The sequence below is a fragment of the Oncorhynchus keta genome, unplaced genomic scaffold, assembly GCF_023373465.1.
Source record: "Oncorhynchus keta strain PuntledgeMale-10-30-2019 unplaced genomic scaffold, Oket_V2 Un_contig_1509_pilon_pilon, whole genome shotgun sequence".
Classification (NCBI taxonomy): Eukaryota; Metazoa; Chordata; class Actinopteri; order Salmoniformes; family Salmonidae; genus Oncorhynchus; species Oncorhynchus keta.
In genome coordinates this window covers 247,501-268,581 of record NW_026279127.1, presented here as the reverse complement: position 1 = coordinate 268,581, position 21,081 = coordinate 247,501, and the positions used below count along the sequence as shown (strand labels likewise).

The window sequence follows — 21,081 nt, the reverse complement described above, 5'->3', positions numbered from 1 at the left end:
TGATGGCCACTCCAATACCTTGCCTTTGTTGTCCTTAAGCCATTTTGCCACAACTTTGGAAGTATGCTTGGGGTCATTGTCCATTTGGAAGACCCATTTGCAACCAAGCTTTAACTTCCTGACTGATATCTTGAGATGTTGCTTCAATATATCCACAGAATTTTCCTCCCTCATGATGCCATCTATTTTGTGAAGTGCATCAGTCCCTCCTGCAGCAAAGCACCCCCACAACATGATGCTGCCACCCCCGTGCTTCACGGTTGGGATGGTGTCCTTCAGCTTGCAAGCATCCCCTTTTTTCCTCCTAACATAACGATGGTCATTAGAGGACATTTCTCCAAAAAGTACAATCTTTGTCCCCATGTGCAGTTGCAAACCGTAGTGGGGCTGTTTTATGGTGGTTTATATAACATTGTATGTAAACTTGATGTTTTTATTTATTTGACGTTGTTTCTTTTTGTAATCGTTTGACTATTTAATTAAACGTGTCGCCTGAAGACAACAGCAGGAGTGTCCTGGACCCATGTTTATATGTACTGCTATTAGTACTACTGAAATGAAGTGGATTTCATTATCCTCATTGTATTGTACTTCAATTCCTGAAATACTGTACCACTATACTGCTTTGGAAGTATCTACAAATTGTATTTCAGGCCAATAAAGCAATTCAAATTTGAATTTGAGAGAAGGAGAGAGAGAGAGAAAGAGAGAGAGAGAGAGACCTTCTCAAGTGTTGAGCTCCTTGAGGGTAATTTACCTCTCCAGCATAATGCTTGATGCCAAACTGGTGATCAGTCACTCTGGGCTTCATGTAGTACTGGTTAGTCTGGAGAGAGACAGAGACACAGCAGGTTATAATATATATAGAGAGAGGATTCCATGGGAGATGGGTGGGGGGCTTCATGTAGTAGTGGTTAGTCTGGAGAGAGAGAGAGAGAGAGAGACAGTCAGAGACACCAACATTACACTGGACACTCGGTAAGGAACTACATGTTCAGAACTCATCAGCTGATTTGAGCTGACGGAGCTGACTTAGGCTAATGCAATGACTAATGTTGTGACCGTTGTATCTGAAAGAGTGCCGAAGCCACACACAGAAACTGTAACAAAATAAAAAGATCCAATCTGTAGTAGGAGGCATGGAGGTCAGGTCAGTTGTGGTTTTCTGTTGTGCATTTCTTCAGTTTCCACTGGCCTGTCTGGACTGAAAGGACAGAGAGCTGAGAGGGCTGAGAGGGAAGAGAGGACTGAGAAGGCAGAGAGGACTGAGAGGACAGAGAGGACTGAGATGACAGAGAGGACTGAGAAGACAGAGAGGACTGAGAGGACAGAGAGGACAGAGAGGACTGAGAGGACAGAGGGGACAGAGAAGACAGAAAGGACAGAGAGGACTGAGAGGACAGAGAGGACTGAGAAGACAGAGAGGACTGAGAGGACAGAGAGGACTGAGATGACAGAGAGGACTGAGAGGACAGAGAGGACTGAGAGGACTGAGAGGACAGAGAGGACAGAGGGGACTGAGAGGACAGAGTTACTGCACTGATCTGCTCTGAACCATTATTCAGCCTGGGTCTGAGGAGAGTTTACATTTTTTTAGAATCACCTTGGCACTAATTGTAGAACATTGATGTCATTTTTCAAAACTCTAGACACAAAACTCACAACTGATGATCAAAGTGCACATTTTTGAAAACTCTTAACACTTTTTCCAATTTCTTGGATACAATACACATAAAGCTAAGATAATTAGTTTGTTAGGGTTAAACAGAACTGCCACTGACTGAATGTCTTCTGTGAATCGCACCGTTCTCTGTAAACAACTAAAGCTCTCTGCTCTATATATTGAGTTGCAGGCAGCCACATGATTTGCTGTTGGAAAGAACAGGCTATTGGCATTAAACACGCATGTGTACCTAATAAAGTGGCCGGTGAGTGTATGTATGCAGGTCCTTGTAATTGCTTTTCCAATACTGCCAACTCGTCACTGATGATTGATTTCACCTTGGGGTACGACTATGTAGTGAAATGAGTGGTATCCACCAATGACTTAAATGTAAATGTACAACAACATAGTGATAACATGGAGCTGTATAGTGGAGCTGTATAGTGAACTGAGTGGTATCCACCTATAATAACATAGTGATAACATGGAGCTGTATAGTGGAGCTGTATAGTGGACTGAGTGGTATCCACCTACAACAACATAGTGATAACATGGAGCTGTATAGTGGAGCTGTATAGTGAACTGAGTGGTATCCACCTACAACAACATAGTGATAACATGGAGCTGTATAGTGGAGCTGTATAGTGGACTGAGTGGTATCCACCTACAACTACATAGTGATAACATGGAGCTGTATAGTGGAGCTGTATAGTGGACTGAGTGGTATCCACCTACAACAACATAGTGATAACATGGAGCCGACAGGTGATCCAGGTCACAATAGAGGTCAAGCAGTGGGAGGAGGAAGACGAGGAAGATGTGGTGACCAAAGGAATGGCAGGGGACGAGCACCCCTTCTGAGAGGTGGTCGTGGGCCTCGTTGGAGAGCTGTGGTAGAGGACAAGGCCACGGACCAAGACAACGGAAGCAACAGCTGAGAGTGTCCAATGAAACCCAAGGAAGAGCTGTAGACCATGTCGTAAATCATGGCAAGACAATGACTGAGGCAGCTACAATGATTCAACCAAACCTCAGGAGATCAACCGTGGCTTCAATTATCAGAACTTTCCACAATGAGAACCGGTAGTAAGTCTTCAGCTAAACATCAGGCTACTCTCAACTGTGAAATGACTGTATACCGCATGGCAATGTGTACCACAGAGTAGTTGATGTGACTAAATGTGTTCTTACTGTAATTTTCCCTGCAGAATTGAGACTAGGCCAAATAGGGGAGGCAGAGGCAACATTCTGACTGACCAATAAGAGTGGGCTGTGGTCAATTTGGTTCGGGACAGAAATGATATTCGCTTTTCAGAAATTCGGCAGCACATCTTGGCCAATGACGCCAATGTTCAACAATGTGGAAGCCATGAGACTGCTGCCCGCATGCTGAAAAGACACCAGGTGTCTCTAAAAACAGCTCTACCGATCATATAATGCAGCTCTCCTTGTAACCTTGATGAGATAAATCACGTCTGTAGAGCTGATTGTTGACCTATGTCACTGTGTGGGATAATGTCAGGTTCCACCAGGCTCAAATGGTGCAAGCATGGTTTCAGGCCCATCCACAATTTATCGTCCTGTACTTACCCCCATACTCTCCTTTCCTAAAACCCGATTGAGGAATTTTTCTCCACATGGAGGTGGAAGGTATATGATAGGCGCCCTCACAAACAAACCACCCTTCTTTCTCCAGGCCATGGGTGACGCATGCAATGACATCACGGCAGAACCAGCGTCAGGTCTGGATTCGCCCGAAGATTCTTCCCAAGATGTTTGACTAATGAAAACATCCATTGTGATGTGGATGAGAACCTGCGGCCAAATCTACCAGACAGGGTTGATGGAAATATAGAAGCACAGAAATCAATCTTTTGTTTTGCTTTTTACAGTAAGCCAGGTGAGGAATACTGCAGTGATGTTTTACAGTAAGCCAGGTGAGGAACACTGCAGTGATGTTTTACAGTAAGCCAGGTGAGGAACACTGCAGTGATGTTTTACAGTAAGCCAGGTGAGGAACACTGCAGTGATGTTTTACAGTAAGCCAGGTGAGGAATACTGCAGTGATGTTTTACAGTAAGCCAGGTGAGGAACACTGCAGTGATGTTTTACAGTAAGCCAGGTGAGGAACACTGCAGTGATGTTTTACAGTAAGCCAGGTGAGGAACACTGCAGTGATGTTTTACAGTAAGCCAGGTGAGGAACACTGCAGTGATGTTTTACAGTAAGCCAGGTGAGGAACACTGCAGTGATGTTTTACAGTAAGCCAGGTGAGGAATACTGCAGTGATGTTTTACAGTAAGCCAGTTGAGGAACACTGCAGTGATGTTTTACAGTAAGCCAGGTGAGGAACACTGCAGTGATGTTTTACAGTAAGCCAGGTGAGGAACACTGCAGTGATGTTTTACAGTAAGCCAGGTGAGGAACACTGCAGTGATGTTTTACAGTAAGCCAGGTGAGGAACACTGCAGTGATGTTTTACAGTAAGCCAGGTGAGGAATACTGCAGTGATGTTTTACAGTAAGCCAGTTGAGGAACACTGCAGTGATGTTTTACAGTAAGCCAGGTGAGGAACACTGCAGTGATGTTTTACAGTAAGCCAGGTGAGGAACACTGCAGTGATGTTTTACAGTAAGCCAGGTGAGGAATACTGCAGTGATGTTTTACAGTAAGCCAGGTGAGGAACACTGCAGTGATGTTTTACAGTAAGCCAGGTGAGGAACACTGCAGTGATGTTTTACAGTAAGTCAGGTGAGGAACACTGCAGTGATGTTTTACAGTAAGTCAGGTGAGGAACACTGCAGTGCTGTTTTACAGTAAGCCAGATGAGGAACACTGCAGTGATGTTTTACAGTAAGTCAGGTGAGGAACACTGCAGTGCTGTTTTACAGTAAGCCAGGTGAGGAACACTGCAGTGCTGTTTACAGTAAGCCAGGTGAGGAACACTGCAGTGATGTTTTACAGTAAGCCAGGTGAGGAACACTGCAGTGATGTTTTACAGTAAGTCAGGTGAGGAACACTGCAGTGATGTTTTACAGTAAGTCAGGTGAGGAACACTGCAGTGCTGTTTTACAGTAAGCCAGGTGAGGAACACTGCAGTGATGTTTTACAGTAAGTCAGGTGAGGAACACTGCAGTGATGTTTTACAGTAAGTCAGGTGAGGAACACTGCAGTGCTGTTTTACAGTAAGTCAGGTGAGGAACACTGCAGTGATGTTTTACAGTAAGTCAGGTGAGGAACACTGCAGTGATGTTTTACAGTAAGCCAGGTGAGGAACACTGCAGTTGAACTTTTACTGTAGTTTTTTTTATTTTTTTAGTAGCTAATTATTTTTGCTTTGATTCAAATAAACGTATGTTGTGATTTTACTGTATTTTATCAATACATTTCATATTTTGTTCAATGACTCCACTGTGTCTGTAGTATTCTCTCTACTAGTTATTTTACAGTGATGTATTTACGTGTAGTAGCATAATGAAACATGTATCACATATTTTGTACGACAATATCCAATGATTATACGAACAACTACACAGTGAAACTATCGGTATCTTGTGTGTGTGTGATCTAAATGAATGTTCCTATGGTATTTCATGATAAAGGAGTTATTTGAACCAATGATTCTGCACGTGCAACGTTCCTTTAAAGATATGAATGCACAATGCAATGTTTTGATCAGAGTTTTGAAAAATGAAATTAGTGCCAAAGTAATTGTAAAAAACTGTAGCTGTCTGTGGGCTGGGCTGGGCTGGCGAGAGAGGAAAACATTTCCTTTAGAGCAGAGTGTGTGTGTGTGTATGTGTGTGTGTGTGTGTGTGTACGTGTGTGTGTGTGTCTCTGTGTGTGTACTCACAGCGTGTCTACTGTGTAGTTTCTCTAGCAGGGTGTAGTCGGTGCCTTTAGGGAAGCGACTCTCCTCGTTGATCAGAGCCAACATGCCCAGTTTCTGACGGACAAAAGGAAGGTTCGTTTCTGAGACCAGCGTACTGTTTTGTCAGCTTGGCACAGCTACACATAGAGACAGAGATGGGTGCTATGTGGCCTTGGTCAGGATAGTCAGGTAGGTCCCCTAGGAGAGGCTTGTCCTAGAGTAAGTCTTGGCGTTAGTCTGGGGGTCCCCTAGTAGAGGCTTGTCCTAGAGTAAGTCTTAGCGTTAGTCTGGGGGTCCCCTAGGAGAGGCTTGTCCTAGAGTAAGTCTTGGCGTTAGTCTGGGGGTCCCCTAGGAGAGGCTTGTCCTAGAGTAAGTATTGGCGTTAGTCTGGGGGTCCCCTAGGAGAGGCTTGTCCTAGAGTAAGTCTTGGCGTTAGTCTGGGGGTCCCCTAGTAGAGGCTTGTCCTAGAGTAAGTCTTGGCGTTAGTCTGGGGGTCCCCTAGGAGAGGCTTGTCCTAGAGTAAGTCTTAGCATTAGTCTGGGTGTCCCCTAGTAGAGGCTTGTCCTAGAGTAAGTCTTGGCGTTAGTCTGTGGGTCCCCTAGGAGAGGCTTGTCCTAGAGTAAGTCTTGGCGTTAGTCTGGGGTCCCCTAGGAGAGGCTTGTCCTAGAGTAAGTCTTAGCGTTAGTCTGGGGGTCCCCTAGTAGAGGCTTGTCCTAGAGTAAGTCTTAGCGTTAGTCTGGGGGTCCCCTAGTAGAGGCTTGTCCTAGAGTAAGTCTTGGCGTTAGTCTGGGGGTCCCCTAGGAGAGGCTTGTCCTAGAGTAAGTCTTAGCGTTAGTCTGGGGGTCCCCTAGTAGAGGCTTGTCCTAGAGTAAGTCTTAGCGTTAGTCTGGGGGTCCCCTAGTAGAGGCTTGTCCTAGAGTAAGTCTTAGCGTTAGTCTGGGGGTCCCCTAGGAGAGGCTTGTCCTAGAGTAAGTCTTAGCGTTAGTCTGGGGGTCCCCTAGGAGAGGCTTGTCCTAGAGTAAGTCTTAGCGTTAGTCTGGGGGTCCCCTAGTAGAGGCTTGTCCTAGAGTAAGTCTTAGCATTAGTCTGGGGGTCCCCTAGTAGAGGCTTGTCCTAGAGTAAGTCTTAGCGTTAGTCTGGGGGTCCCCTAGTAGAGGCTTGTCCTAGAGTAAGTCTTGGCGTTAGTCTGGGGGTCCCCTAGGAGAGGCTTGTCCTAGAGTAAGTCTTAGCGTTAGTCTGGGGGTCCCCTAGTAGAGGCTTGTCCTAGAGTAAGTCTTAGCGTTAGTCTGGGGGTCCCCTAGTAGAGGCTTGTCCTAGAGTAAGTCTTAGCGTTAGTCTGGGGGTCCCCTAGGAGAGGCTTGTCCTAGAGTAAGTCTTAGCGTTAGTCTGGGGGTCCCCTAGGAGAGGCTTGTCCTAGAGTAAGTCTTAGCATTAGTCTGGGAGTCCCCTAGTAGAGGCTTGTCCTAGAGTAAGTCTTGGCGTTAGTCTGGGGGTCCCCTAGTAGAGGCTTGTCCTAGAGTAAGTCTTAGCGTTAGTCTGGGGGTCCCCTAGGAGAGGCTTGTCCTAGAGTAAGTCTTAGCGTTAGTCTGGGGGTCCCCTAGGAGAGGCTTGTCCTAGAGTAAGTCTTAGCGTTAGTCTGGGGGTCCCCTAGTAGAGGCTTGTCCTAGAGTAAGTCTTAGCGTTAGTCTGGGGGTCCCCTAGTAGAGGCTTGTCCTAGAGTAAGTCTTAGCGTTAGTCTGGGGGTCCCCTAGGAGAGGCTTGTCCTAGAGTAAGTCTTAGCGTTAGTCTGGGGGTCCCCTAGGAGAGGCTTGTCCTAGAGTAAGTCTTAGCGTTAGTCTGGGGGTCCCCTAGGAGAGGCTTGTCCTAGAGTAAGTCTTAGCGTTAGTCTGGGGTCCCCTAGGAGAGGCTTGTCCTAGAGTAAGTCTTAGCGTTAGTCTGGGGGTCCCCTAGTAGAGGCTTGTCCTAGAGTAAGTCTTAGCGTTAGTCTGGGGGTCCCCTAGTAGAGGCTTGTCCTAGAGTAAGTCTTGGCGTTAGTCTGTGGGTCCCCTAGGAGAGGCTTGTCCTAGAGTAAGTCTTGGCGTTAGTCTGGGGGTCCCCTAGGAGAGGCTTGTCCTAGAGTAAGTCTTAGCGTTAGTCTGGGGTCCCCTAGTAGAGGCTTGTCCTAGAGTAAGTCTTAGCGTTAGTCTGGGGGTCCCCTAGTAGAGGCTTGTCCTAGAGTAAGTCTTAGCGTTAGTCTGGGGGTCCCCTAGGAGAGGCTTGTCCTAGAGTAAGTCTTAGCGTTAGTCTGGGGTCCCCTAGTAGAGGCTTGTCCTAGAGTAAGTCTTAGCGTTAGTCTGGGGGTCCCCTAGTAGAGGCTTGTCCTAGAGTAAGTCTTAGCGTTAGTCTGGGGGTCCCCTAGTAGAGGCTTGTCCTAGAGTAAGTCTTGGCGTTAGTCTGGGGGTCCCCTAGGAGAGGCTTGTCCTAGAGTAAGTCTTAGCGTTAGTCTGGGGGTCCCCTAGTAGAGGCTTGTCCTAGAGTAAGTCTTAGCATTAGTCTGGGGGTCCCCTAGGAGAGGCTTGTCCTAGAGTAAGTCTTAGCGTTAGTCTGGGGGACCCCTAGTAGAGGCTTGTCCTAGAGTAAGTCTTGGCATTAGTCTGGGGGACCCCTAGTAGAGGCTTGTCCTAGAGTAAGTCTTAGCGTTAGTCTGGGGGTCCCCTAGGAGAGGCTTGTCCTAGAGTAAGTCTTAGCATTAGTCTGGGGGTCCCCTAGTAGAGGCTTTTCCTAGAGTAAGTCTTGGCGTTAGTCTGGGGTCCCCTAGGAGAGGCTTGTCCTAGAGGGCGTTAGTCTGGGGTCCCCTAGGAGAGGCTTGTCCTAGAGTAAGTCTTGGCGTTAGTCTGGGGGTCCCCTAGTAGAGGCTTGTCCTAGAAGTAAGTCTTCCCCTAGGCTTGTCCTTAGTCTTAGGGGGGGTCCCCTAGTAGAGGCTTGTCCTAGAGTAAGTCTTAGCATTAGTCTGGGGGTCCCCTAGTAGAGGCTTGTCCTAGAGTAAGTCTTGGCGTTAGTCTGTGGGTCCCCTAGGAGAGGCTTGTCCTAGAGTAAGTCTTGGCGTTAGTCTGGGGGTCCCCTAGGAGAGGCTTGTCCTAGAGTAAGTCTTAGCGTTAGTCTGGGGGTCCCCTAGTAGAGGCTTGTCCTAGAGTAAGTCTTAGCGTTAGTCTGGGGGTCCCCTAGTAGAGGCTTGTCCTAGAGTAAGTCTTAGCGTTAGTCTGGGGGTCCCCTAGTAGAGGCTTGTCCTAGAGTAAGTCTTAGCGTTAGTCTGGGGGTCCCCTAGGAGAGGCTTGTCCTAGAGTAAGTCTTAGCGTTAGTCTGGGGGTCCCCTAGGAGAGGCTTGTCCTAGAGTAAGTCTTAGCGTTAGTCTGGGGGTCCCCTAGGAGAGGCTTGTCCTAGAGTAAGTCTTAGCATTAGTCTGGGAGTCCCCTAGTAGAGGCTTGTCCTAGAGTAAGTCTTGGCGTTCGTCTGCTACCTACCTTCTCGATGAGGTCCAGACACTCTGCATTCTCCTTCCAGTCTATAGCTTCCCACTGGATCCCCTCTCTGAGGAAGCAACACAACTCATACATCAACAGTGAGTTAGGGAGACAGTGGTTGTATTGTCCACAGGTTCACGTGATGAAATGAGCTGTGACCAGGCTGCTGTCGTCCCATTTAAAACATTTGGCAGCGTGCCTGCATATCTAGAACAACATGGTCACACCCAAACAACCCCCAGATAGGAAACAAAATGGTGCTCTGCTGTGTCCCAAATGGCACTCAATTTACTACATAGTGAGAGCAGTAATGGCCCTTTGTTAAAAGTAGTGCACTACATAAGGAATCAAATGTAATTTAGGACACAGCCATGTCGGGTAACCAACCTGTTGTACTCCAGCTGTTCCAGGGAGAAGATGTGTTTGTTGAAGTATTCCTGGAGCTTCTCGTTGGCGTAGTTGATGTTGAACTGTTCAAACCTGTTCACCTAGAGGATGGAAATATAAACCATATCATCACGAACAGAACCCTACGATCCTAGCCTGGTCCCAGATCTATAACAGAACCATACTATCCTAGCCTGGTCCCAGATCTATAACAGAACCATACTATCCTAGCCTGGTCCCAGATCTATAACAGAACCATACTATCCTAGCCTGGTCCCAGATCTATAACAGAACCATACTATCCTAGCCTGGTCCCAGATCTAAAACAGAACCACACTATCCTAGCCTGGTCCCAGATCTATAACAGAACCATACTATCCTAGCCTGGTCCCAGATCTATAACAGAACCATACTATCCTAGCCTGGTCCCAGATCTAAAACAGAACCATACTATCCTAGCCTGGTCCCAGATCTATAACAGAACCATACTATCCTAGCCTGGTCCCAGATCTAAAACAGAACCATACTATCCTAGCCTGGTCCCAGATCTATAACAGAACCATACTATCCTACCCTGGTCCCAGATCTAAAACAGAACCACACTATCCTAGCCTGGTCCCAGATCTATAACAGAACCATACTATCCTAGCCTGGTCCCAGATCTAAAACAGAACCATACTATCCTAGCCTGGTCCCAGATCTATAACAGAACCATACTATCCTAGCCTGGTCCCAGATCTATAACAGAACCATACTATCCTAGCCTGGTCCCAGATCTATAACAGAAAAATACTATCCTAGCCTGGTCCCAGATCTATAACAGAACCATACTATCCTAGCCTGGTCCCAGATCTATAACAGAACCATACTATCCTAGCCTGGTCCCAGATCTATAACAGAAAAATACTATCCTAGCCTGGTCCCAGATCTATAACAGAACCATACTATCCCAGCCTGGTCCCAGATCTATAACAGAACCATACTATCCTAGCCTGGTCCCAGATCTATAACAGAACCATACTATCCTAGCCTGGTCCCAGATCTAAAACAGAACCATACTATCCTAGCCTGGTCCCAGATCTATAACAGAACCCTACTATCCTAGCCTGGTCCCAGATTTATAACAGAACCATACTATCCTAGCCTGGTCCCAGATCTATAACAGAACCATACAATCCTAGCCTGGTCCCAGATCTATAACAGAACCCTACTATCCTAGCCTAGGCCCAGATCTATAACAGAACCATACTATCCTAGCCTGGTCCCAGATCTATAACAGAACCATACTATCCTAGCCTGGTCCCAGATCTATAACAGAACCATACTATCCTAGCCTGGTCCCAGATCTATAACAGAACCATACTATCCTAGCCTGGTCCCAGATCTATAACAGAACCATACTATCCTAGCCTGGTCCCAGATCTATAACATAACCATAATATCCTAGCCTGGTCCCAGACCTACACCACTAACAGAACCATCCCATCCTAGCCTGGTCCCAGATCTATAACAGAACCATACTATCCTAGCCTGGTCCCAGATCTATAATATCACTAACAGAACCATACTCTCCTAGCTTGATCCCAGATCTATAACAGAACCATACTATCCTAGCCTGGTCCCAGATCTATAATATCAGTAACAGAATCATACTCTCCTAGCTTGATCCCAGATCTATAACAGAACCATACTCTCCTAGCTTGATCCCATATCTATAAAAGAACCATACTATTTTTTATTTTACCTTTACCAGGCAAGTCAGTTAAGAACAAATTCTTATTTTCAATGACGGCCTGGGAACAGTGGGTTAACTGCCTGTTCAGGGGTAGAACGACAGATTGTACCTTGTCAGCTCGGGGTTTGAACCCGCAACCTTCCGGTTACTAGTCCAACGCTCGAACCACTAGGCTATGCTGCCGTCCCAGATCTATAACAGAACCATACTATCCTAGCCTGGTCCCAGATCTATAACAGAACCATACAATCCTAGCCTGGTCCCAGATCTATAACAGAACCATACTATCCTAGCCTGGTCCCAGATCTATAACAGAACCATACTATCCTAGCCTGGTCCCAGATCTATAACAGAACCATACTATCCTAGCCTGGTCCCAGATCTATAACAGAACCATACTATCCTAGCCTGGTCCCAGATCTAAAACAGAACCATACTATCCTAGCCTGGTCCCAGATCTAAAACAGAACCACACTATCCTAGCCTGGTCCCAGATCTATAACAGAACCATACTATCCTAGCCTGGTCCCAGACCTGTAACATCACTCAGGCTAATCCAACTTCCTTCAAATGCTGCAGGGTCTTTTACTTTAAAAACACAAAGCTACCTCAAAGTTCTCGAAGCCGAAAATGTCGAGGATGCCGATGGACTTGAAGTTGTCCTTCCCTCTGACCTTCTGGTTGATCCGTGTGATAATCCAGGAGAAAGACTGGGCGTACAACGCCATGGCAACCGAGTCCCGAGAGTCCACCGCCTATCAATCAAATGATCAGACAATGAAAGGGTTAATTAACATCAGTTAAACTACATCAACAGTGAGTCCCAGTTAAACTACGTCAACAGTGAGTCCCAGTTAAACTACGTCAACAGTGAGTCCCAGTTAAGCTACATCAACAGTGAGTCTCTAGGCCCAGTTAAACTACATCAACAGTGAGTCCCAGTTAAACCTCATCAACAGTGAGTCCCAGTTAAACTGCATCAACAGTGAGTCTCTAGGCCCAGTTAAACTACATCAACAGTGAGTCCCAGTAAAACTACATCAACAGTGAGTCCCAGTTAAACTACATCAACAGTGAGTCCCAGTAAAACTACATAAACAGTGAGTCTCTAGGCCCAGTTAAACTACATCAACAGTGAGTCCCAGTTAAACCACATCAACAGTGAGTCCCAGTTAAACTACGTCAACAGTGAGTCCCAGTTAAACTACGTCAACAGTGAGTCCCAGTTAAACTACATCAACAGTGAGTTACAGTTAAACTACATCAACAGTGAGTCTCTCGGCCCAGTTAAACTACATCAACAGTGAATCCCAGTTAAACTACATCAACAGTGAGTCTCTAGGTCCCTGTTAAACTACATCAACAGTGAGTCTCTAGGTCCCTGTTAAACTACATCAACAGTGAGTCTCTAGGTCCCTGTTAAACTACATCAACAGTGAGTCTCTAGGCCCTCTAGGTCCTGTTAAACTACATCAACAGTTAAACTACATCAACAGTGAGTCTCTAGGCCCAGTTAAACTACATCAACTCTAGTGAGTCTCTAGGTCCCTGTTAAACTACATCAACAGTGAGTCTCTAGGTCCCTGTTAAACTACATCAACAGTGAGTCACAGTTATACTACATCAACAGTGAGTCCCAGTTAAACTACATCAACAGTGAATCCCAGTTAAACTACATCAGTGAGTGAGTCCCAGTTAAACTACATCAACAGTGAATCCCAGGTAAACTACATCAGTGTGTCCCAGTTAAACAACATCAACAGTGAATCTCTAGGCCCAGTTAAACTACAACAACAGTGACCCTCTAGGCCCAGTTAAACTACATCAACAGTGAGTCTCTAGGCCCAGTTAAACTACATCAACAGTGAGTCCCAGTTAAACTACGTCAACAGTGAGTCCCAGTTAAACTACGTCAACAGTGAGTCTCTAGGCCCAGTTAAACTACATCAACAGTGAGTCCCAGTTAAACTACGTCAACAGTGAGTCCCAGTTAAACTACGTCAACAGTGAGTCCCAGTTAAACTACATCAACAGTGAATCCCAGTTAAACTACATCAACAGTGAGTCTCTAGGCCCAGTTAAACTACATCAACAGTGATCAACAGTGAGTCCCAGTTAAACTACATCAACAGTGAGTCCCAGTTAAACTACATCAACAGTGAATCCCAGTTAAACTACATCAACAGTGAGTCCCAGTTAAACCTCATCAACAGTGAGTCCCAGTTAAACTGCATCAACAGTGAGTCTCTAGGCCCAGTTAAACTACATCAACAGTGAGTCCCAGTAAAACTACATCAACAGTGAGTCCCAGTTAAACTACATCAACAGTGAGTCCCAGTAAAACTACATAAACAGTGAGTCTCTAGGCCCAGTTAAACTACATCAACAGTGAGTCCCAGTTAAACCACATCAACAGTGAGTCCCAGTTAAACTACATCAACAGTGAGTCTCTAGGCCCAGTTAAACCACATCAACAGTGAGTCCCAGTTAAACTACGTCAACAGTGAGTCCCAGTTAAACTACATCAACAGTGAGTCCCAGTTAAACTACATCAACAGTGAGTCTCTAGGCCCAGTTAAACTACATCAACAGTGAGTCTCTAGGCCCAGTTAAACTACATCAACAGTGAATCCCAGTTAAACTACATCAACAGTGAGTCTCTAGGTCCCTGTTAAACTACATCAACAGTGAGTCTCTAGGTCCCTGTTAAACTACATCAACAGTGAGTCTCTAGGTCCCTGTTAAACTACATCAACAGTGAGTCTCTAGGTCCCTGTTAAACTACATCAACAGTGAGTCTCTAGGTCCCTGTTAAACTACATCAACAGTGAGTCTCTAGGCCCTGTTAAACTACATCAACAGTGAGTCTCTAGGTCCCTGTTAAACTACATCAACAGTGAGTCCCAGTTAAACTACATCAACATTGTGTCTCTAGGCCCAGTTAAACTACATCAACAGTGAGTCCCAGTTAAACTACATCAACAGTGTGTCCCAGGTAAACTACATCAACAGTGTGTCCCAGTTAAACTACATCAACAGTGAGTCTCTAGGCCCAGTTAAACTACATCAACAGTGAGTCTCTAGGCCCTGTTAAACTACATCAACAGTGAGTCTCTAGGCCCAGTTAAACTACATCAACAGTGAGTCCCAGTTAAACTACATCAACAGTGAGTCCCAGTTAAACTACATCAACAGTGAGTCCCAGTTAAACTACATCAACAGTGAGTCCCAGTTAAACTACATCAACAGTGATCAACAGTGAGTCCCAGTTAAACTACATCAACAGTGAGTCCCAGTTAAACTACGTCAACAGTGAGTCCCAGTTAAACTACATCAACAGTGAGTCTCTAGGCCCAGTTAAACTACATCAACAGTGAGTCCCAGTTAAACTACATCAACAGTGAGTCCCAGTTAAACTACATCAACAGTGAATCCCAGTTAAACTACATCAACAGTGAGTCTCTAGGCCCAGTTAAACTACATCAACAGTGAGTCCCAGTTAAACTACATCAACAGTGAGTCTCTAGGCCCAGTTAAACTACATCAACAGTGAGTCCCAGTTAAACTACATCAACAGTGAGTCCCAGTTAAACTACATCAACAGTGAGTCCTAGGCCCAGTTAAACCTCATCAACAGTGTCCCAGTTAAACTACATCAAAAGTGAGTCTCTAGGCACAGTTAAACTACATCACAGTGAATCCCAGTTAAACTACATCAACAGTGAGTCTCTAGGCCCAGTTAAACTACATCAACAGTGAGTCCCAGTTAAACTACATCAACAGTGAGTCACTGTGAAACTACATCAACAGTGAGTCTCTAGGCCCAGTTAAACTACATCAACATTGAGTCTCTAGGCCCAGTTAAACTACATCAACAGTGAATCCCAGTTAAACTACATCAACAGTGAGTCCCAGTTAAACTACATCAACAGTGAGTCCCAGTTAAACTACATCAACAGTGAGTCCCAGTTAAACTACATCAACAGTGAGTCCCAGTTAAGCTACATCAACAGTGAGTCTCTAGGCCCAGTTAAACTACATCAACAGTGAGTCCCAGTTAAACCTCATCAACAGTGAGTCCCAGTTAAACTGCATCAACAGTGAGTCTCTAGGCCCAGTTAAACTACATCAACAGTGAGTCCCAGTTAAACTACATCAACAGTGAGTCCCAGTTAAACTACATCAACAGTGAGTCCCAGTTAAACTACATCAACAGTGAGTCCCAGTTAAGCTACATCAACAGTGAGTCCCAGTTAAACTACATCAACAGTGTGTCCCAGTTAAACTACATCAACAGTGAGTCCCAGTTAAACTACATCAACAGTGAATCCCAGTTAAACTACATCAACAGTGAGTCTCTAGGCCCAGTTAAACTACATCAACAGTGAGTCCCAGTTAAACTACATCAACAGTGAGTCCCAGTTAAACTACATCAACAGTGAGTCTCTAGGCCCAGTTAAACTACATCAACAGTGAGTCTCTAGGCCCAGTTAAACTACATCAACAGTGAGTCTCAGTTAAACTACATCAACAGTGAGTCCCAGTTAAACCTCATCAACAGTGTGTCCCAGTTAAACTACATCAACAGTGAGTCTCTAGGCCCAGTTAAACTACATCAACAGTGAGTCCCAGTTAAACTACATCAACAGTGAGTCACAGTGAAACTAAATCAACAGTGAGGCCCAGTTAAACTACATCAACATCAACAGTGAGTCCCAGTTAAACTACATCAACAGTGAGTCTCTAGGCCCAGTTAAACTACATCAACAGTGAATCCCAAACTACATCAACAGTGAGTCTCTAGGCCCAGTTAAACTACATCAACAGTGAGTCTCTAGGCCCAGTTAAACTACATCAACAGTGAGTCCCAGTTAAACTACATCAACAGTGAGTCCCAGTTAAACTACATCAACAGTGAGTCCCAGTTAAACTACATCAACAGTGAGTCTCTAGGCACAGTTAAACTACATCAACAGTGAATCCCAGTTAAACTACATCAACAGTGAGTCTCTAGGCCCTGTTAAACTACATCAACAGTGAGTCCCAGTTAAACTACATCAACAGTGAGTCCCAGTTAAACTACATCAACAGTGAATCTCTAGGCCCAGTTAAACTACATCAACAGTGAGTCTCTAGGCCCAGTTAAACTACATCAACAGTGAGTCCCAGTTAAACTACATCAACAGTGAGTCCCAGTTAAACTACATCAACAGTGAGTCCCAGTTAAACTACATCAACAGTGAGTCCCAGTTAAACTACGTCAACAGTGAGTCCCAGTTAAGCTACATCAACAGTGAGTCTCTAGGCCCAGTTAAACTACATCAACAGTGAGTCCCAGTTAAACCTCATCAACAGTGAGTCCCAGTTAAACTGCATCAACAGTGAGGCTCTAGGCCCAGTTAAACTACATCAACAGTGAATCCCAGTTAAACTACATCAACAGTGAGTCCCAGTTAAACTACATCAACAGTGAGTCCCAGTTAAACTACGTCAACAGTGAGTCCCAGTTAAACTACATCAACAGTGAGTCCCAGTTAAACTACATCAACAGTGAGTCCCAGTTAAACTACATCAACAGTGAGTCTCTAGGCCCAGTTAAACTACATCAACAGTGAGTCCCAGTTAAACTACATCAACAGTGAGTCTCTAGGCCCAGTTAAACTACATCAACAGTGAGTCCCAGTTAAACTACATCAACAGTGAGTCCCAGTTAAACTACATCAACAGTGAGTCTCTAGGCCCAGTTAAACTACATCAACAGTGAGTCCCAGTTAAACTACATCAACAGTGAGTCTCTAGGCCCAGTTAAACTACATCAACAGTGAGTCTCTAGGTCCCAGTTAAACTACATCAACAGTGAGTCCCAGTTAAACTACGTCAACAGTGAGTCCCAGTTAAACTACGTCAACAGTGAGTCCCAGTTAAACCACATCAACAGTGAGTCCCAGTTAAACTACGTCAACAGTGAGTCCCAGTTAAACTACATCAACAGTGAGGCCCAGTTAAACTACATCAACAGTGAGTCTCTAGGCCCAGTTAAACTACATCAACAGTGAGTCCCAGTTAAACTACGTCAACAGTGAGTCCCAGTTAAACTACGTCAACAGTTAGTCCCAGTTAAGCTACATCAACAGTGAGTCCCAGTTAAACTACATCAACAGTGAGTCTCTAGGCCCAGTTAGACTACATCAACAGTGAGTCCCAGTTAAACTATGTCAACAGTGAGTCCCAGTTAAACTACATCAACAGTGAGTCCCAGTTAAGCTACATCAACAGTGAGTCCCAGTTAAACTACATCAACAGTGAGTCTCTAGGCCCAGTTAAACTACATCACCAGTGAGTCCCAGTAAAACTACATCAACAGTGAGTCCCATTCTGTGGTCCTTCTGTGGCTCAGTTGGTAGAGCATGGCGCTTGTTAACGCCAGGGTAGTGGGTTCGATTCCCAGGACCACCCATACAGTAGAATGTATGCACACATGACTGTAAGTCTCTTTGGATAAAACATCGTCAGTGAGTCCCAGTAAATGGCATCATTATTATTATTATTATTATTAAACTACGTCAACAGTGAGTCCCAGTTAAACTACATCAACAGTGAGTCTCGAGGGCCAGTTAAACTACATTAATAGTGAGTCTCTAGGCCCAGTTAAACTAAATCAACAGTGAGTCTCTAGGCCCAGTTAAACTACATCAACAGTGAGTCTCTAGGCCCAGTTAATATGTCAACATTGAATTTTGTATTTATTTATTTCATTTAACCTTTATTTAACTAGGCAAGTCAGTTAAGAACCACTTCCTATTTACAATGACGGACAACTGGGGCATAGTGGGTTAACTGCCTTGTTCAGGGGCAGAATGACAGATGTTTACCTTAATATATGCCATTTAGCAGACGCTTTTATCCAAAGCGACTTACAGTCATGTGTGCATACATTCTACGTATGGGTGATCCCGGGGATTGAACCCACTACCCTGGCGTTACAAGCGCCATGCTCTACCAACTGAGCTACAGAAGGACCTTGTTCGCCCAACACTCTAACCACTAGGCTAACTGCCGTCCCTACTCTAACCACTAAAGGGGTGTTACGGTACAGAGTCAATTTGGAGGCTAAAGGTCCTACTCACATCGGCTGTGGAGAGCGTGATCAAACAGTCTTCCGGTACAGCTGGTGCTCTCATGCATGTTTCAGTGTTATTTGCCTCGAAGTGAGCATAGAAGTAGTTTATCTCTCCCGGTAGGCTTGTGTCACTGGACAGCTCTCGACTGTCACGTGATTGTAGCTGGTTGTAGCTTGTCCCATCAGATAACCTGGCACACATTAGCCCTATGCTAGCAACTTGATGTACAAGTAACCTCCTGGACAGGATGCTAGTCTATTGCAAGGCCACTAAGTTCCAGGACTATAATTCATCTGTGGGAGTGGGACACATGTTGATTAGAGAATAGAGCTGGACTGGTGGCTCCAGGAACTCCATCAGAGAGCAGAGGAATGGCTGTTTGTCCAGGTTATGACCAGGGATATGGGTTAGATGTTCGGATGGCTGTTTGTCCAGGTTATGACCAGGGTTAGACGTCAGGATGGGTGTTTGTCCAGGTTATGACCAGGGATATGGGTTAGACGTCAGGATGGCTGTTTGTCCAGGTTATGACCAGGGTTAGACCAGGGTTAGACGTCAGGATGACTGTGGCTCCTGTCTGGTCCAAAGTAGTGCACTATATAATGGATAGGATGCCATTTGGGATAGATATATATATATGAATGAGAGAGGGAAAAAAAAAAAAAAAAAAAAAAAAAAAAGTATTTTTACTGTTAAATTCAAAATCGTTTTTTGTTGATTTTGTATTGTGTCTTCTCACTTTTGTTTGTTTATTTCACTTACTTTGGCAATGTAAACCCATTTCCCATGCCAATAAAGCCCCTTTGAATTGAATTGAGGGAGAGAGAGAGAGAAATACTGGTCTCGTCTGGACTGAGCTATTTGTTTTAATCATGAAAAGCTTTCTTGTGTTCCTCGTGTGGTCGTCACAATTACCCCGGCTCTGTCTGCATCGGTCTCCCAGTCTGTGTCATTAGAAAGGTCAGGCTCTGTCTGCATATCCAATATGTTTTATGACATTCTCCAAGAAGAATAGTTTAACATAATTCAAACCTCAAAGATTTCTATTGGCCTTTCGATGGTGGAAAAGACCACAAATGCAGCAATATATTTAAATATATTTCAAATGTAATCTCTGAACACATCACATTTCTCACATATTCATTCAAATGAGACAGTAGTCTGGACAATTGAAGCCAAAGATGAGAATAATTCTGCTTATGTCCTTTCCAGTTGTGTGTTAGATTGTCCCTAGTGCAGAAGATGTGTTACTGTCTCTAGTAGAGAAGATGTGTTACTGTCCCTAGTGGAGAAGATGTGTTACTGTCTCTAGTGGAGAAGATGTGTTACTGTCCCTAGTGGAGAAGATGTGTTACTGTCCCTAGTAGAGAAGATGTGTTACTGTCCCTAGTGGAGAAGATGTGTTACTGTCTCTAGTGGAGAAGATGTGTAGAAGATGTGTTACTGTCCCTAGTAGAGAAGATGTGTTACTGTCTCTAGTGGAGAAGATGTGTTACTGTCCCTAGTAGAGAAGATGTGTTACTGTCCCTAGTAGAGAAGATGTGTTACTGTCCCTAGTGGAGAAGATGTGTTACTGTCCCTAGTGGAGAAGATGTGTTATTGTCCCTCGTGGAGAAGATGTGTAGAAGATGTGTTACTGTCCCTAGTAGAGAAGATGTGTTACTGTCCCTAGTGGAGAAGATATGTTACTGTCCCTAGTGGAGAAGATGTGTTATTGTCTCTAGTGGAGAAGATGTGTTACTGTCCCTCGTGGAGAAGATGTGTAGAAGATGTGTTACTGTCCCTAGTGGAGAAGATGTGTTACTGTCCCTAGTGGAGAAGATATGTTACTGTCCCTAGTGGAGAAGATGTGTTATTGTCTCTAGTGGAGAAAATGTGTTACTGTCCCTAGTGGAGAAGATGTATAGAAGATGTGTTACTGTCTCTAGTGGAGAAGATGTGTTACTGTCCCTAGTAGAGAAGATGTGTTACTCTCCCTCGTGGAGAAGATGTGTTATTGTCTCTAGTGGAGAAAATGTGTTACTGTCCCTAGTGGAGAAGATGTATAGAAGATGTGTTACTGTCTCTAGTGGAGAAGATGTGTTACTGTCCCTAGTGGAGAAGATGTGTTACTGTCTCTAGTGGAGAAGATGTGTTACTGTCCCTAGTGGAGAAGATGTGTTACGGTCTCTAGAGGAGAAGATGTGTAGAAGATGTGTTACTGTCTCTAGTGGAGAAGATGTGTTACTGTCCCTAGTAGAGAAGATGTGTTACTGTCCCTCGTGGAGAAGATGTGTTATTGTCCCTAGTGGAGAAGATGTGTTACTGTCCCTAGTGGAGAAAATGTGTTACTGTCCCTAGTGGAGAAGATGTGTTAAAGATGTGTTACTGTCTCTAGTGGAGAAGATGTGTTACTGTCCCTAGTGGAGAAGATGTGTTACTGTCCCTCGTGGAGAAGATGTGTTATTGTCTCTAGTGGAGAAAATGTGTTACTGTCCCTAGTGGAGAAGATGTATAGAAGATGTGTTACTGTCTCTAGTGGAGAAGATGTGTAGAAGATGTGTTACTGTCTCTAGTGGAGAAGATGTGTTACTGTCCCTAGTGGAGAAGATGTGTTCCTGTCCCTAGTAGAGAAGATGTGTTACTGTCTCTAGTGGAGAAGATGTGTTAAAGATGTGTTACTGTCTCTAGTGGAGAAGATGTGTTACTGTCCCTAGTGGAGAAGATGTGTTACTGTCCCTCGTGGAGAAGATGTGTTATTGTCTCTAGTGGAGAAAATGTGTTACTGTCCCTAGTGGAGAAGATGTATAGAAGATGTGTTACTG

At 44.8% G+C, this 21,081-nt stretch overlaps 1 protein-coding gene across 3 annotated transcripts in view; it reads right to left on the bottom strand.

Annotated features, from left to right (window-relative positions):
* Window positions 1-21,081, bottom strand: part of LOC118383701 (unconventional myosin-X-like) — a 284,313-nt gene that overhangs the window by 90,336 nt on the left and 172,896 nt on the right. For all 3 annotated transcript variants that reach the window (XM_052502082.1, XM_052502084.1, XM_052502085.1), the window contains 5 exons: window positions 11,765-11,911; window positions 9,422-9,522; window positions 9,035-9,101; window positions 5,517-5,609; window positions 758-826 (listed from right to left, as the gene is read on the bottom strand). In XM_052502082.1, the coding sequence (XP_052358042.1) occupies window positions 758-826; window positions 5,517-5,609; window positions 9,035-9,101; window positions 9,422-9,522; window positions 11,765-11,911 (477 nt within the window). The remainder of the gene's footprint in view (window positions 1-757; window positions 827-5,516; window positions 5,610-9,034; window positions 9,102-9,421; window positions 9,523-11,764; window positions 11,912-21,081) is intronic.